This window comes from Mastigoproctus giganteus, chromosome 2, assembly GCF_048544385.1.
Source record: "Mastigoproctus giganteus isolate SK-2022 chromosome 2, ASM4854438v1, whole genome shotgun sequence".
NCBI classification, from domain to species: Eukaryota; Metazoa; Arthropoda; class Arachnida; order Uropygi; family Thelyphonidae; genus Mastigoproctus; species Mastigoproctus giganteus.
The window spans coordinates 232,175,168-232,194,888 of NC_143576.1; the positions used below are offsets into that span (position 1 = coordinate 232,175,168).

General features: G+C 35.1%; 1 protein-coding gene across 1 annotated transcript in view; it reads right to left on the bottom strand.

Moving 5' to 3' along the window:
• LOC150090241 (uncharacterized) overlaps window positions 1-19,721 on the bottom strand; it is a 242,114-nt gene that overhangs the window by 136,963 nt on the left and 85,430 nt on the right. The window contains exons 3-4 of the mRNA XM_090390225.1: window positions 15,931-16,023; window positions 4,049-6,112 (exon numbers count right to left, since the gene is read on the bottom strand). Coding sequence (XP_090246351.1) covers window positions 4,049-6,112; window positions 15,931-16,023 — 2,157 coding nt within the window. The remainder of the gene's footprint in view (window positions 1-4,048; window positions 6,113-15,930; window positions 16,024-19,721) is intronic.

Genomic DNA, 19,721 nt, shown 5'->3' on the forward strand with positions numbered 1-19,721 from the left:
GCATATATACCTTTAGAGCAATTTAAACTATAATTTCAATAATTTGAACCTAGATATACTGGCAAATAACAAACAGAAACAGACAGCCTTAGCCAATTATTGATAGGATGTATTGAGTGGTGCTAGCCCTAGAAAACATACCATTCAATATACATTGAATCTTATTATCTTAATCTCACTGAACCTTTTATTAGTAATTATTAGTATTAGCTTCATTATCATCTTATTTTATTATTATTTTATATTATGTGTTTAATTATAGGGTATAACAATGAAGTCCAACTTAGGTTAACTAAATACTTTGGCCTTATGATGCTACAGGTATACTTTTACTCTGAATACCTATATTCCATATTCTAATTATATTTCACTTGATTCCCATGATATGCTGTTCATTAAATACTGTAATATAAGTTTTACAGACAGATGTAATGTTTAATTGATACCTTGATGGCATTAAGCTGATCTGACACTTTTTTTAATTCTCTATTTTTCTACATTTTAACACTAATTTCATATATATATGCAAATGGATGATAAGTGTACGTGTAAGAGTGCTGACTTGACAGGTGTAGTAGAAAAAATTAAAAGTGCCTGAAAATAAAAGCAGATTACTTAAAAAAAGAATAAAACTAAAATAAAAAGAAAATATAAATAGCACTAGTTCCTAAGACTTGAGCTACGTCATCAAGGGCTGGCAGCCAAAATCTTAGGCAGCATTAAGTACTATTTATATTTTATTTTTATTTTATTGATCTAAGTTTAAGTAATCTGCTTTTATTTTTCAGGCACTTTTAAATTTTTCCATTGTAACTACACCTGTCAGGTCAGCACTCCTACACATATACTTATCATCCATTCGCATATATTACATTATGGTTTTCATTATGCTGGGTATTTCTGCTATTACTAGCAGTGTCCCAGATCCATAATCCATTATTATATATTATTATTATATTTTCATTCTTTTATAGACATTCTATTTTATCACTACAGCCTATTATTATTACTAATTATAATATATATATATATAATAAACGCCATTGTTTTCTGGGCTGGCTAACTGAAATTCATAGACCAGACTATAGAATCTCTCTCGTACTATACAACACTGACAAAACCCTCAAAGCTAAACTAGCAAGCCACCTGTGCTTCTCAAAGGACATCACATCAAACTGTCTTTTATCATTATCAACTATCTTGAATTTGTTGATGCTAGTGGTGGGCATAATCAAATGATTAATAATCGGTTATTTCAATAACTGAAATAATCAATTATATGCAAATTAGTTAATTATGAAATCTGCAATAATCGATTATGGCATTTTCATTATCAATTATATGCAAATTTGTGATTATAAAACCAGCAACAATAGTGGCTGAACTTAGTATTAGTAATGGCCACATGTTGCAAGGAAGCCTATGGCTTAAGCTGCACCAGCCAAAAAAAAAAATAATAAAAAAATAATAATAATAATAAGAAGAAGAAATTTTTTTAAAAAATAATAATTAATAAGAGAAAAGGAAATAGACAACCCATGCATTTCCCTCCTTCCGTAGGTAGTTATCCAGCTGACCTTTGATTTTCCCCAAACTGTCCACCTCTACCACCCATGTAGGTAACTTATTCTAGGAATTTATAACTCGCTGGATAAAATAAAACTTCCTGCAATCCAGTCTAAAAATCTCCCCTACCCCATAACTTGAAATTATGGCCCATCTAGAATCATTTATAACTGTGAAAATTTCGTCCTCACTTATTTTGCCTATGCCTCTCAGAGCCATAAATACCTCAGTAAAGTCTCCTCTAAGGTGCCTAGTTTCCAAGCTCTGCAATCCACATATTCAGTCTTTCCTCATATGGACGTCCTTAATTGAAAGGGTCCAAAGATTAGTAACTCACCAGGTGAGTTACTCATCTCTGGACCCTTTCAATTAGCTATTACTGCACCTAAAGAAAGAGCAGTCTCCATACATAAACACAGTATTCAAGTGTGGTCTAACAATAGCCTTATATAATGGGATTATGACATCCTTATCTCTACTAGCAATTGTTTGATAAATCATTGATAGGACACCATGGGCCTTCCTTGCAACCAATCTACAATGCTTGGAGAACTTCATTGTCTGACTGTATCGTAACACCCAAGTCCCTTTCCTCCACTATGGGCTTTAGTTCAACTCCACTAAGTGTATAAGTTATTTTGGGGTTACTGTTCCCCCAGGTGCAATACCTTACACTTTGCTGGATTAAAGCATTGCTGCCATTTTTCTGACCATCGCTGAAGTCTATCTTGGTCATTCTGAAGAAGCTCTGCTTGGCAGTGATCATTAACTACTCTACCAATCTTTACATCATCTGCAAATTTGAACATCGCGGCCTCTATCCCTTCATCAGTGTCATTTATGAAAATCAAAAACAACAGGGGTCTTAATACTGATCTTTGGGAAACCCCACCTTTTACATCAACCCAATCTGAGAAATAACTATTTATCACAACACTCTGCTTCCTGCCCTTAAGCCATCCAGCTAAGGATTTTCCCTGTGATTCCAACCTGTTCCAGCTTATAAAGTAATCACTCATATTGGATTGAGTCAAATGCTTTGCTGAAATCCATATAAACAATTTCAAAATTATTCCTAGCTCTTGAGTGACCCTGTCAAAATAGTTAACCAGATTAGTTAAACATGATTTTCCCTTTACAAAACCATGCTGAGTATTCCTTCAGAATTCCATTTATATCTAAATGATCCTGAATTCCACACTTGACCATCGTCTCCATGGTTTACTCTACTTAGACTGAAGTTAGGCTAACTGGCCAGAATTTCCCACTTCACTCTTAGTTCAGCCCTTATGTATTGGAGACACAATGGAACTATTAGCCAAGTAAGAGCACTTTATCTTTAGTTTTGATAATACTGGATTGAATCTTTCTGCTGTTATGTTTTTTATTTTTCTTCCTTTTTTCTTATTTATTTTGTAATCATCTAATTTGCATATAATCAATTATGAAAATGCCATAATCAAATCTTTTGATTATGCCCATCACCAGCTGCTTCCCAAGTGTGGTACAGTATCCTTAGATTAATGCTGTCCAAATGTAAAGCCTTGCATTCACCAGTATTACAGCACAATTGCTAATTTTTAGCATGTCTGAATAACCTATCTAGAAGAAAACATAGCATATCATGCCATTCTCTGTGGTTTATGTTTCTCTACAGCAGGGGTTAAGCACAGCTGCATTTTATTTCCATTTGAGAGGGGAACAGTATGATTTGTTATGGCTGCTAAAGAATGTGGGGATGGTTGTGATTAAGAATTTGTAACTTTGCCTCTGGAAAGAAAGTAGAATAGAATATTTAAAATGCAGTAAATTACACTGATTGTAAATTTTGATAACTACATGAACAGAATAATTTTTAATTAAGGTGTTCTCAGTCCTGACAAGGGGATTAAATGCATTAACATAGGAAACTTACTCTAATAAATAAGGCCTTGATACTGCTATGACTTTGTTAACTTGTTTTAATTAGTTTATAGCAGTGCTGTACAAGCACAGTTGCAAATAAAATATCAGTGAAAAGCAGAAAGAGGTATGCCATATTAATCTGTAAAAAAATTCTTTTGGAAATACAAAAAGAACAAAGAATTTATATATTTTTAAATATTCTTATTCAATAATTTAGTTTTATATCAACTAAATATCACCTAAATAAAGAAAGATTTAATTATTTAAAGAACTGATTCCACTCTTTAAATAAACCAATAAACATTCACACATTGTCACACATTTAGTCCCAAATACAATGACAATAAAAATCAAAGTTGGAATTGCAACTAATTTTTGGTGACCGCAAAAAAATTTTCACATCACTGCTCTATGGGAGGGTGAAGATTAATCAAAGTATCAGTGCAAGTGGATCAAATTCTTTTCAATGGACCTAGTGCAAGTGTGTGCATAAGTAACTATTCTGTTCAGTTTCTGCACCTATTATCATGCACAGTAAACACTACTATCTCAAATAATAAAATTATAAATTACTTACCCTGTGCAAGAAAACTAACAATCTGGATATAGTTGAAACTTTCGGTGTCGCCAACACAGTCTTTCCATGCATAATTTTTTCCTTCAATAATAAGTGGGGTAAAAATTTGACCCTCTTTGTTTTCTCTTTGTACATTAGTTGCCGGAGCACCTTTGGTCTGAGAGTGGCCAATATACATGACTTCTGCTCTCTTTACAAGTTCAACCACAGGTTTTCCTTTTAATTCAGAAAGAGTATCTTCACCAGCTGAAGTCACTGTTGTTCTGTTAACTGCACCTTGTTCCATAAGAACAGCACAAGGGGAAATGGCATTAGAACCATTTTTAAGAACTTCTTCAATGTCAAAACCAAAGCTAACACCACAGAGATTACCTGAAGGCAGACAATTATCCATAATAACTACAGCTGGAAGTTGTCTAGATGACACAGATTTGTGCCTCACTAAAACATTTCTAGGGGTATCCCCATAACTTTCACAATTTTCATGTTTTTTAGGGTTGGATGAAATACGTGATGGTCCACTTTTTACATCTGAAGGCATACCATTATTAAGTACAGAAAATGCAGGATTCACATTTTGTGTTATATTATGTCCTGGGTATTTTACAGAATAAATATGAACACTTTGTGGTATTCCTTGTGATCCTGGTAATGAATTAACAACGTTTTTACTGTCTGAAGGAAAGTAAGCCTTATTTTCACTGAACCTACTGTTTATGATTATCTGTTCAGGAATCATTGATTTTATAGATGAATTATCAGTTAACTGGTTCATTAGAGTTTGATTTTCTAAAGGGTGTCTGACTGTTTGACCGTTAGTTTCTGAACTGTCTGAACTTTTACGACAGTCTCGTCTTATACAGGGAGCTTGTGAGTATATATGAAGACTAGAATTATGAGAAGTTTGTAACTTGGCTTTCGATGCTGAAGGCAATCGGGCAATATCTGCATATGATGCCTGTGGTGTCAGAGATGAAGAAGGAGTAGAAGTTGAATTTCCAACAGGAAGCGAATGAACACTATCTAGATCAGAATTATCAGCAGAGGAATGCTCTGATGGTGGCATACTACTAGTAGACTTGCGCCGGAAGGAATCAAATCTCCTGAACTGGTTGCGTCGTGAGAGTGTACCATTAGAAAGAAACATAATCCTACCATTGTGTGAGTACCGATCGTGGAAATAAAATCCTTGTTCATTTTCAAATGGTCCTGCACTATTACTATAACGTTTATATGAATCTAATCTTTTTGGCTGGTACCGTTTCTTCTGTTTTTTTACCACAACTCGAAACTCAGTTTCTTCAGGTTGTTGTTCTGGATCTGTAACAGCATAAAAATCTCTAACAAAGCTAGAGACTTCATTATCTGCTGCAGAGTCACAATTCACTGAAGCATCCGATGATGCAGTTGGAGACTTATCATCACGGTGAGAATAGCTTCTCTTCTCTTCTGGAGTATCAGGAATGCAACTACTCCAGTCAATATACTTCTCTTCACCTTTTTTACTATAATCAGCTGAAGTGGAAGGGATGCTTTCATTTTCAACCTTTAACATTACACTTGACTGATGTTTACTTCTTTCGGTAGTTCTATTTTCATCTCTACTAAAAGAAATGGAATTCTGTTTATCAATATACTTAGTAATGCCACTATTAGATCTTGTTTCCTTAAAAATAATCTTTTCATTTTTTTTGTCGCTGTCAACCAGCAAATATTTTCCCGGTGTGTTCTGACAAGAACTTCCTCCTCTAGTCATTCTATTTTTCTTACCAGATGACTGAATAAAGTTCAGAAGTTCATCAATTTCAACTTCTCCTTTATGTCCAGCAATATTTTCGGATAGGATGAAGTTCTGACTTTCAGCACAATTGCGTACTTTTTTACCCTTGCGTTGAGACATTTCTAACTTAGGAGATTGGCTTTCATAAATTATGCTACCTCCATTTAAACTTCCACCAAGTGTCTCACATTTTGTAAGAGATGGAGTTATAATTGAATGATGACCATTTCTATTCTGACAGACATTGCCATTGATATCTGTAGGAAGTGATGTGCTTTCCTCATCTGGAAAATAATAAATAATTTAATAAATAACAATATGTCAAAAGAAATATAGAAAACGCAATAAATTTTTTAAACATAAGTACAATATAACTAACTGCAATATTAATATAGTTTAACATACAAGCTCCTGCTCCACTGATGACAGAGAGCCACACAAAGTAAGTTTACCTGAACCAACTTATTCAAACAGATTGTAAAGAATCTCAAATCAACACACCAAAAAACTTCAATGACCACTCCTATCCTCTCCTTATCAGAAACTTATTCTGCTGCATCACTTTAACAGATCAGTTTTTTTTTTTTTTTAAGGATATATGTTACATTCTTGGTTAACATAGACAACAACTGATAGCATCTATATCAGCTTTGCAGAACAACTAAGTAACTGGAGAATGCTGGAAGTCAAATACAGAAGTACTCCAATAATTCATGTTCTCTGCCATGCATACTTAAAAATGACTATTCATTGGCTGCCCTCTGATCCACCTTTTTTAAGCTATGATGTTCTTTCAGTTTTATGCACATCTTAATTTTTAATCAACGATCATACTGGATCTCTCACTGCATGGGATAAAGACTCCATCAATCACAGGATGAATTATGATGTGTGGGTTTAAGTGAAAAGACCATGATGTCAGGTTTTTCAGATTTTTCTTGCACACCAAATCTTGTTTAGTTTTCAAATGGTCTAACTTTCCTTTTATGCTCTAGGCTGTTAAGAAAACTCTCCAGATTTGTCAGGCTTTAGAAGCAGTTCAGAATCCTGTGGGAATTACTGGTCTAGCTCAAGTTCCATGCTCTGCCTTGTAAATGAGTTTTAATGATGACAACAGCTTGTTCATCTAACCAAACTGCTAATTTCTGGAGTATCTCAGCATCAATCACAAAAGAAAAATGTGGCTAAGTATTTTCTTTTCAGGAAAAGTTACTGACAAGGGAACTATCAACCTTCTCCTGTGGAAACCCCATCTAAAATTTAACTCATTTATAGAATATGTACTAAATTCCTGTGTTTGGGGGGGGGGGGAGGCAAATTTTCATTGGTGGCATGCTGTGAAGCTGTAATCATAACAGCTACTATGTGAGTGGAGACTTGCATGTGCATTTCAAGAGGAGAGGCAAAGGGAAGCAAAAAACAGGTTGTACACTTCTATCTGGTTTAAATAAATAAAAAAAGGTAATTGCAAGAAGCTCTTCACTGGCAACTTGTGTTTATATCCATGACCAAAGTACATACTCCTGTAAAGTTTCTGTGACTTGCAAATTAAGAAACGTTTCGCATTCATTTCCACCACTGATTGCTTTGTGGATATAAAGACACTGCAGTCATCACAATCAACCATCTGACAAGAAAGAGTCTAGGATGTAAGATGTGTCACATTTGTAGTGGGGGGAGCTGTACAATTTCGGCTGAATAAAGGAATAAGAAGCATTATAGTTTGCTCACAGAGGAAAAGAATTTTTTCTTTATAAAACAACCAGAATGTGCATTATGAAGGTAGAAAGATTACACACGAGTCACCCAATTACAACTCCTCCAGTTTTTCAATACAATAGCTGTTAAAGCTGCAACAATTCAATTTGGCTTTTTTCTTTTTCTTTTGGAGATAATTGCAGTTGGTATTGGCAGCTAAATACCTTGCACAGAAGTATTACTTGGCATATCTATAAATGAGCAAAACTGCAGATCATGTTTTGAGAAACAACACATTGATAGTTCTCTTGTGGGGAGTGGCCAAGGGCTGAAAAGTTGACTGTACATTATGCTTATATTTCTAACACCATATATATGAGGCTGAAGTCTACAATTCTTTTTATAACTCTCAATACACTATATAAAAGTTTGTTAACTTCTTTTTCCCAAAAATCTTTGATTTAGTGATATTTTCACTTCTGATACACTCTGACAATTTATCAATTCTGCCTTCTGCTTTAAAACTTTTGCAATGGGTGACTATGAAATATTAATATACACTTAACTCATACTTAGTCTTGACTAAGTTTTCATTAGAATCCAGTCTGTAATTTATATAACAGAGTGAGTGTTCAACTGCCACATTTGGGTCTCTGAATGCTAGAAGTTTGAGAGGTAATGTTCTTCTTAACTCAAGTGATTTTTCTGTCTAGATTGCATTAAACAACTACAAACAAGTAGAAAGTTAAGTTGAGTACATTAAGCAAAGTTCTTTTACAAATGGTACAATATTCTTCACACAAAGAATTAAAATACAAGTTTAATACCAATAAACATTTAAAGTTGCCATCAACGTTTAGCTATTACTAGACTTTACTAGTATTACTGCCATTTCTTTTTTTATACAATTTATGCAACTGTAATTCGTAGTTAATCCTGTAACAGTATCAATACCAATGCAATATTCCAAGATTGAAAGTTCTTAATCAATATACAACCTTTCTCAAAGAAAAATAGCTAGCATGCTTACTTCTTCTCCTTTACTGATATTTCATGATGGAAATGCTTAAAGCTTCTTGATGGAATAATTGCATATTGATTTTTCCAAACTGATTATTAATATAATGAGTATATTAATAATCAGTAAACTTATTAATATACATGAGTCATCAACAAAATGCACACCACTTTTAAATGCTTATATTTTTTGAAGTACTGGGCTGGTATTGGTTATTATGGTGTCCTTAAATACCAAACTGACTAATACTGGGTTTAAAATTAAGATACTGATTATGTTTTCATTGAATAATGAACTCTATGTCATACATATGTTATTGTACCAAATTCACCAATCCTTCCTCAGTATATCAAAAAATACAGGCATTCAAAACTGCTGCTTTTCTTTATTAACCTGTTTAAGTAAAATTAAATGCAACAAGGCATCATATCTTTAAGAGTATAATAATCTATATAATATTGGTGTAAACACACCATAGATAACTCTTAAACAAAAAACTACATTAGTAGTTTGAAGGCCATCATTTTATCTGTATCTCATATTGTGCTCTTCCTTCACAACGAGTTGCCATGTATTGCACTACCTCGAATAAGTAATGCTTCAAACTACTAATGTAGTTTTTTGTTTAAGAGTTGTCTATGGTGTGTTTACACCAATATTATATAGATTATTATACTCTTAAAGATATGATGCCTTGTTGCATTTGATTTTACTTAAATATTATCACATACACCTTCTGGCATTATCTTCACAACTGGATTGTCATGTCTGCAATACTAGAGTACCTGCCCACCCATCGATGAAAGGCCAACAAGCCTTGAAACGGTGCCCACTGAGATTAAGTAACAATAGTCTCTTTTAGTGAAGCATTACTTATTCAAGGTAGTGCAATACATGGCAACTTGTGAAGGAAGAGCACAATACGAGACACAGATAAAACGATGCCATTCAAACTACTAATGTAGTTTTTTGTTTAAGAGTTGTCTATGGTGTGTTTACACCAATATTATATTTATTAACCTGTACACACACATATATATACAGCCAGGCCTCGCATAACGCAAGTTCAATTAACGCGATTTTCAGTTAACAATATTTGAAAAATTATACCACTTTTCACTTTACACGATGCAAATTTCCAGTTAACGCGTGTTAAGCTTACCGTGAGTCATACGGTCAATAAACAAACGTTTGCCTGCTGCCTGCCTCAGTGTGTTCCATCAACCATCGGAAGAAGACGTGTTACTTGTTTGTCTCCTGCTAATAAAGTCAATGCATACTTGCATAAAAATTCAAAATTTTAAATGAGCCAGATGCAAATGTTACTGCGAAGGAGATAACGGTAAAAGAATTAGATGAAATCTTTCGTATCACATAGAACCTCAAACAAAAGGTTTGAGGTTCTCTGCGATATTTATTTCGCCAGGGCCCAGAGAAGATTGTTGTCGGCAATCGGAAATTGACTGATGAAAAGAGAAAGTCAACACTGTTCAAATATTTCCGCAACAGTCATTTCTTCATTGTGTATTTTATGTCAGAGGTTCCTAAACTTTCTCGGTTCCTTATTGTCTCAGTAATTTTTTCAAGGCGCACCCAGACCAAAAGAAATACCTAACAGTTCCGTTTAGTAGTTAGGTCCAAACAACTGAAGAAATGTTGAAACTGTGAACTACCTCGAGCTAGTAGTTCGGACAGTGTCCGGCAGATGTCGAGTATCGCTGTGTTTCCCTCGAAAATTTAAAAATATTCTGCGGTGCACAGTTGGGGAACCGCTGTTTTATGCAATAAACATTTAATTCCATAATTATTTTCATTATCTTTTACATTGTATACAGTTAAAAAGTTATTTAAAAGGTGTTTTTTTTAAATTCTTTATAGACATTCTAGAAGGTCAAGGACCAATTATAATTTTTTCTATTGATTATTATATTCGATTAACGCGTTTCCGTTTTGCGCGATGCGCTCGCGGGACAAATTAATCGAGGCCAGCCTGTATATATATTTATTTATTTTAAAAAGTAAATTTTAATATTCAGCTGTCACTGCAATTTTCTTTTATCAAAATAAGGGGGTAAAAACTGTATTCACAAGAGGTTCTGAACCTAGTAGTGAAAATAATGATTAACAATACTGTTACTGATAAACTCAGCACTTGTGTTTCAGCTATACACACACAGGAAAGCTAGCTGGTGAAGGTAAAGAAAGCCAACATGAGAACCACGGGAAACTTTTAGCGGTTAAATGCGTTTCTCAGTACCGCAGCTTCTCCCTGCATTCTCGGTAAACAGATGTTGCGTGTTATCAGTAATGGCAGTAGAAGTTGATAACGATGTACTGATCAGTTTTTTCTCATTATTAAAAGCAGATTATTGGAGTTCATGAGTGTAATGCCTTCGTGGCTGAAATTTACTTATGGGTACACCCTCCAGACTGCCTCAGTCTTAGGGTGTACCCATAAGTAAATGTCAGCCCACTCATGAACTCCGATAATCTGCTTTTAATAATAAGAAAAAACTAATCAATACATCGTTATCGACTTCTACTGCCACTACCAATAACAAGCACCATCTGTTTAACAAGAATACAGGGAGAAGCTACGGTACCAGGAAACGTTTTTGACTGGTAAAAGTTCCCGGGGTTCTTGTGTTGGCTTTCTTTACCTTAGCCAGCAAGCTTATCCGATTTTTTTTTTTTTTTTTTTTTTTTTATGAAAACCCCAAACATGATAGGTATCAAAACCTATAGTACTTAGTACCGTGCAGGGTTGAAGGAGAAGTATGGAGGGAGGGGGGTGCCGGAAACTTTGCTGTAGAGACTAAACATGGGTTTCACCACTTCAAGCCTCCAATAAGCAAAGTGGTGGTATTTCACCGGTTGATGAAAGTCATCTACCACCTACAGTGAATTAATTACAAGTTAAATAATAATAATAATAATAATAAACATTACATTTGATCTCATGGTTTCTCAGAAATTTTTTTTTTTTTAAATGTTTCTAGAATCACATACACCATCCCTTAAACATATTACAGGTAAGCACTGCATATAATGCCTTTCGCTTTAAAGATGGTGCTTGTGCATGTGTCTGCTCTGATATTCCTTGTCAAAGACTTTCTAACACATTCTGTCAAATTCACTTGCTTTCTTTCTTAAAAACAACTTTCTCCAGCGTACCTTACCAACTGGGTGAAAAATTTATTTCAAGATTTTAATAACTACAGATGGCTTCAATTTGTATGGACCCAGCTGGTAGATATGCCACGGTTTTTGCTAATGACCATGCACAACTTGCTCATTTACAAGTCCTTACTACAATGCTGCACACTTGACACTACAGATTTTTTTACCAACAGCTCTTCAAAGTATACAGTTATTAGCAGTGTATCTTAGGTTCCTCTAAGAACCTCAGATTGCATTTTGATGATAGTTTCTTCAAAAGTGGAAACATACCCTTACCCATAACCATTCTCAGCTTTGTGTCTTGAAGAATATTCCATTACATCAATGCAAAATGGGATGTTCTGGTGATTTATTCCTTTCTCCTCTGGTTGGACTGCGGGTATCCTGGTATTGTAGACATGACAATCCAAATACTCACTCGGATCATGTAACTGAAATTATTCTTGTAGAAATGAAATCCTCCATTTTACCTTAAACTTTTGTCCCTTATCTAAATCGCGGACTTCCAGGTAAAGCTGCTCAGGATAAGGATAAAGCACATTGCAAATGATGTGCATCCAAATCTCCAGCTTCATTTTCTGCCTATACTAAAGCTCACATATGCCTGCCAATCTCTCTTTCAAACTAATCTGAATAACATGCGTCAGCTATTCAACTCCTATGCATAGTTCAATACTAAATTCACTGAACCAAGTTTTCATCTTCTTCACTTAAACTTTCCACTTCTGTTCTTTAGAACAACTTTCCTTCTTTCCTGAAAATTAAAACCTACAGAAATTCAAGATCAACAAGAAACAACTCGTGTTTGGGATTATCTCTTTTCTTTTTTGTGTGTGTCAACATCCAAATGGAAAGCTGATAGTCAGTTATCAATTTTAATGATTGAAATTCAAGTGCATTTATTCTAAAACGCATATGAACAAAGGGAACAAATATGCAAGAATTACAATCCATTCACAAAAAACTGTGTTGCATTCGAACGGAAAGAAATAATTTTGGAATCATTTATGAAAGTATATAATGCTTGCTGGAACAATCTTCGCCCTTTAGAGGCATATGCTTTTGAGTTCCTGGATTGTGAACTAAAACTATCATCAAAACACAAATGACAGAATATTATTACATCATGTGTTTTAACTGAATTCTATCATTTTTTTTTTTTTTTTTTTTTGGAATTTATTTTATGTCCAAATGTTTTGTTTCTAGTAAATTACACAGGTCAATAAGTACTTTTCATTAGAAAGAAAGGGGGGAAAATTGTGGAACATATCTTTGGAGGCCAACTCCAAATTTATTTTCAGTTTTACTCCATTGCATCTAGATTTTGTGATTACTCACACACCTGTTCAACCAACCTTCATGAATAAAATTATTGTTTAAACATTCATATTTATGCAATTTGTTTCTGGTAGGATCCAATGAATCATATTCAACCTCAAAAGCATAAAAATAACCTAAACAAATTCTGCCATGTGTATGTGTGGCTCTTTCCTAACTCACAGTGGCATAAGATCATGACAAATATTGTCAAAATTTACCAGTTATACTTTGAATGTTCTCTGGGTGGCCAGAATAAGGTGCGAATAATGTATTATTTGTACCACTTGTTCAAACAGATTACGTGAGTGGCTGAACAAAAGGAAAATCTTGATGCTGTTTACCATACTTATGATATGGATGGAGCCGAAAGACTGTGACAGTGATTGTTACTTTTGTAATGTTAGTGTAACTGAATTTTCAGCAAAGTATAAGCATAAGATTCTTTATCTGGACCTGGATTTGGCAATCAGACTAATCCCTCATAATGACAGTATGCTAATTCTGATGCCTTCACAGGCATGGACTAGACTCTTTGGAAAACAAAATGGAATGCAACGAAATACTATTTTCAGAGACCTGAGAACTTCAGTCAATCTCAAGTACACAACTGAAAAAGAGACATCAGGACCTCAGCTGTTACCAAAGATGAGTTAAATGACCTCGCTAAAGATGTAGCCCTCTCCAAAGATAAAACCAAATGTTTCATCTCAAGACTAAAGCAGAAATGCTAACAATGTCAAAGTATCTAACTATAGAAAAGAAACCAAGTTTTGGCAACATTATTCATAGTAAATGGTCTACTTTGCTACTACCATGATACAAATGGAGTTTTTGGGGAATTGTCACAAGAACATTACATCTGAATGGCAACTACTCACAGCAAAATTTTAAAGCTGTTTTCCTGCTGCATAATGTGAACTTACAGCCATCTGTCCCTATTGCCCACTCTTTCACTAAAGGAAGCATGCTAATGAACATGAAGACACTACTTGAAGAAATTCAATATAGTATCCATCAATGGAATATCCAGTGACCTCAAAGTCACTGGTGTGCTAATGGGAATGCAAGGAGGGTTTGCAAAATATTGTTGTTTCTATGTGCCAATAGGACTGGTGTTCTACCACAGCCAGTCATATGTGACTGACCTCAAAAATTCCAATGAAGAATTTTGTGAAAATAATGGGTAAGATGAATTCAAAACATTAAGTGAGAAATTTCCAAAGTTCAGTACCACAAAAGTGAGAGGAAATCTTTGTGGGCCTCAAATCAGAGAGCTTCTGTAGGATGAAAGCTTTGAAAAATGCCTGAATGTTCTAGAACTAAAAGCACAGCAAGTTTTCAAATGAATTTGTAGAAAGCCGCAGATCTCTCACATATAAAGAAATGGGATGAGAAACTTCATTTTCTTGCATTCACATTTAGATTTCTTTCCTGAAAACAACAGCACAGTGAGTGACAAACAGGGGAACAATTCTATCCTGACATTAAATCAATGGAAAATTGCTAATAAGATTTCTGGAATGCTGGCATGTTGGCAGACTACTGCTGCATGTTGTACCTTGACATTCCAGACAGAATGTACCAAAGGAAATCACATGCATGACAGTTTTAAATTGTACACATTTTTTTTACAATAGTGTAGTGAGTTTAAACCGAAAAATTAATAAAAATGTAATTGTAACCAGTCCCATGCTTTGTAATGAAATTGTTTTAAGTTGTACTAATATTACCAGCAATCATATTGCAAAAACTACATGTGATAGAAGGAACTGAGATCATATTTGAAATCAGCACACAAAATCAATTTAGAAAAGTGTTTACATCTTTGATGGAAAAAGTTTCATTTTGTTGAGAGTACTATCAGTAAAATTTACACTATAAACACCACAAGAACTGACTTTTTTTTTCTTTTTTTTTTTTTTAATGCAGCATTCGTAAAATCTCAAATCTGTGACCCTGACCAACTGCAATCAAATCCACATCAAGTTTGAAGCAGAATTTCTGTACCTTTAAAATAAGACAGAGTAACATTACTTTTGATATAAAAATGATTCATGTTTTTTTTTTTTTTTTTTTTTTGCTATAAACACTAAGTCTTGACCAAACAGGGAAATTAGTGCCAGTGAATGGTCATGCAATTTTCTGGAACAATGAATAAGCAGATATTTATTTATTTATCAATAAACCTAGTGAAATATCATGGAATCTACCAAACCCTTTTAGTGAAACTATTAAAATGGAATTAAATGAAAGAAATTAAAAGGATTAAGGTTTATTTGAATTCTGAATCAGAAATAGTCAATCACAAAGACTGCTAAAAACAAGTTCGTGATATCATTTACTGAGTTGAAATGTTTTGAAATGGTTTTTTTTTTTCCCCTGTACTGATTTTTATGATTCAAACTAAATGATACTTCATTCAGTAAGGTTTTGCACTGTTATCATTTTACTCCACACAGCCTCCAATTTTGTCCAAAAATGCAAATCGTATGCATGGCACTCAGTCTGGACCTCACACCTTATGGGTCTCTCTCTCTCTCGGACCGAGTGAAGGAAAATGTTTACTGTATCAAGCCAAAAAACTGGAAGAAAAATGACTGTTCTTGTTGCCTTTAAAATAAGTATGCTGCAAAAGCATGCAAAAATAAGGAGACTACAGGGAGTATAGATATGATACTGACAAGAATCTCATTAAGCAATGTGCCATTTATGGTTTGAATAATAAAAATCAATGCAGAAATTATAAAAAATAAATAAATAAAATATTAGAAGCATTTTGAAAAGAGAGTGAATAATCATACACCCTGTAGAATATCATTTATGGATTAAAATATACGTTAACAAAGTGTGCCTTGTCTAATATACATTAAAACAAACTTATCTTACGTGATGTTGCCTGTTGGAAACTTTTCTTCTTTTTCTTTTGTATTTTCTCTTCCAAAACTTTTGATTCCATGCCATCAACAACTGAAGCAAAGCCTATAATCATGAACATCTTAATTGCAATCTTTTATTTAAAAAAGAAAAAAAAAATCCCTTCACTGCAATTTATATTTGCTAAATAATGCCACATATTTGTATTAAAATAACACCTTCAATATCGTTGACCATATGAAAATTAAATTAAATGGTAATAAATAAATTTATATATTTATTGTATAAATATATAAAATTAATATTACTTTTTCACATGAAATGAAAATCCATTAAATAGTTCTGAACAAACAACAATACAGTGCAGTGTTCTCCCCAGGATCTATCGAATGGGTGCACCACCCGGTGAATTTAACTGACAGCCTTGCTAAAATTTAAGCAATTCTTGCAGTACCATATGCCACTGCTCACTGATCTCGATCGATATTAATTCGAACATACTATGCGATTGAGATCAATGCGGGAGCATATAATGTTAAATTATGCAATTTATTTCTGCTCTAGATTGCTTAAGTTACATTTATAAATAACAGAAAATTTTTAATATTGCAAAGTATTACACTTCCCCACCCAGCTACTTCATAATGCTACCCGGCTGGCTAAATTTCCTGGGGCGAACACCACTGCAGTGATATACCGGGTGATTACAAAATAAGTTTCCCTATTCAGGAGACCCTAGTGTCAAAACAGTTAGAGATAGTGCTGTGAAAATCGACGGATATGTCATTTAGGGTATGGGGAAGTGATCTATAGAAGGGGAAAAAAATTAGTTCAAATTTCCACCGCCAGGGGAGAAATTGGCACTGTAAATATGAAATGAAATACTTAACTTAGGATCAGATTTTAATATTAGAACTTAGAAATATACAGATATTGTTCTATGTGCTTTCCTTCACTTGAGATGACTGCCTGTGATACAGTTTAGCATAGCATCTCATTGGAGATGTTGGCTACATGCTATTTATTGCTTGCTTTCAAATCCACAAGCATCTGTAATGCCGCCACGGTAAATTCTGTCTTTCAGGTATCCCTTTGCCAGAACGGCAGAAAGTCTCTAGAAATGATGCAATCATTTCCAAATGTTGAACGGAGCAGTTCCTTCACTTGTTGACCAGCGTGGGGAGGGGAACAATGTTGCATGAATACTATGGTCTTCAAGCATTGCCTTTCTTACAGAGTAGGAATAATGTGATCTCTTAGAAGAGCACAGTACCATGCACTAGTTACCGTACATCTTACGGGGCCATGAGGTGCAGACTCTTCAAAGAAAAATGGTCCAATTATAAACTGCTGTGAATCCACACCATATTGTAACATATGGACTTGGTAGTGGTATTTCATGCACAGCAGATGGACGAGAAGTTCCCCATATTTGGCAGTTTTGTGCATTTACAACCCCATGAAGAATGAAATATGCCTCATCAGACCACAAGATCATTCGAGCACATGTATCGTCAAGTTCCATATGAGCCAGAAATCGTAGAGCAAAGTCTATTCGTTGTTGTTGATCACAAGACTAATTCTTGCACCACGTGAATCTTGTATGGAAACAAGAGTAAATTATTCAAAGTACTTTACGCACAGTAGACCAAGGAAGGTTCAAGTCTCTTGACACACCTCTGGCACTACTGACTGTTAGTGTTTCGCATTCTGACCTGGAGTCCATTGCAAATTCCACTTCATACACTACCTCCGTTCCAATATGTGGTCGTCCCCTGCCTGGAATTATACCTAACTTCCCGGTTGCTTCAAATTTCTTTTTTTTTTTTTTTTATTAGTTTTCGAAGCTCCACTGAAGTCAAAGGTCCTTTATGCAAACCTTTAAGTTTCTGATATTCACGTAGTGCTGCATTAGCATTACTATTATTCTGGCAGAATAGTTTTACTAAAAGAGCATGTTCCTTTTATGTAAGAGCCATAATGGTTATCGACGGTGGTGTTGGCCTTTTTGCTTTTATCTAACAGGATGTCATTTGCATAAGCAGCGTGCCTTGAGGTAAACGGCAACTTTTACATACAAGCAGGGCCATTTTCCCCCTGGTGACAAAAATTCGAACTTTTTCTCCCCCTTCTACAAATCGCTTCCCCATACCCTAAATGACATACTCACTGATTTTCACAGCACTAACCGTTTTGACACTAGGGTCTCATGAATACGGAAACTTATTTTATAACCATCTGGTGTGTGTGTGTGCGTGTGTGTGTGTGTGTGTGTGTGTGTGTGTGTGTGTGTGTGTAGGGTGCAGAGAAACTCTACCGACAAACTTGAACAGGTGATAGATGGAACCAAAAGAAACATTTTTTGTCAAGTAAACATAGGTCGTAAATGAGTCGTTATAGCAACAGAAGCTATTAAAGGGTTGTAAAAATCAAAACAACACATTCAGTAATTTGGTGTCGTTTAATGCATACAAATCATTTGCAGTTGCACACAAAATAGAAAAAACAATTCATAAGAAGTGCTCAAACTGGTGACCATGATGTTCAATGCATAACCCACACCGACGCATCACTGAATGTTATAGGCGTTGGAAGTTCCTAGGATTGTCTTGTATCTCTGCACTTGCTGCGACAATCCATGCTATAAGTTCCTCCACTGGCGTTTCATACACAAGAGTCTTCGTGTATCCCCAAAAGAAAAAATCCAAACAAGTCAGATCAGGCGACCTTGCTGGCCAGGCTACAGGTCCACCTTGACCAATCCATCTGCCTGGATAGGTTGTAAGTGTGCACGTACACGTCTGTGAAAATGTGGTGGTGCTCCATCATGTTGGAACCACATTTGTGCTCGGACAATCAGAGGAACATCCTCCAACAACTCTAGAAGTTGTTGGCTCTAGAAAACACAGAGTCGCCCATCTAAACGTGCAGGCAACATGTATGGTCCAACTAAAACATTTTCCACAATGCCAGCCCATACATTGATGCTAAACATGTATTGGTAGCCATGTTCAACCATTGCATGGGGATTATTCTCTGCCCACACATGACTGTTGCAGCTGTTGAACAATCCCTCTTGGGCGAAACATGCCTCATCAGTGTAAAGCACATTATTGGAAAAATCAGGCTGCAAGTTGATTTCTTGCAAAAATCAGTGGGAGAACTTGACATGGTGGGCAAAGTCAGCAAGTTCTAGTGCATGCAGTTTCTGGCATCGGAAAGGATGTAGTCTGGCTTCGTGCACCACATCCCACACAAACAAAGCTGCACACCCAATCAGCGTGCAACGGCACTTGTGCTGGTAGGAGTATTAGGAAGCAAAGATCTGCAAAACCTTTTCCTCAAACCAGGAGGGTGTCCTAGTAGTGAGTCGACGCCCAGTATCATGCATATTCATACCAAAAGAGTCACTGTCCCACAATCTTTGGTGCATTGCAGCAAATGTTGTGTGGTGAGGCAACCTTCTGCCTAGGAAGCGTTCTTGATAAATCCTGCGAGCCTCTCTTCCATTTCCATGTCTGTACCCGTACTGAACATAAAATGACATTACGTGTTCATGCTATTAGCGGCAGATACACACCACTCCAAGGACCTCTCGATGCATGCATACATTAATGTTGAAGGTAGTCATACGTTCAAGCACTGTGTTATGGATTGTTTTTTCTATTTTGTGTGCAACAGAATCATTTGTCTGCATTAAACAACATTAAATTGAATGTGTTGTTCGATTTTTACAACCCTTTAATAGCTTCTGCTGCTATAACAACTCATTTACGACCTGTGTTTACTGGACAAAAAATGTT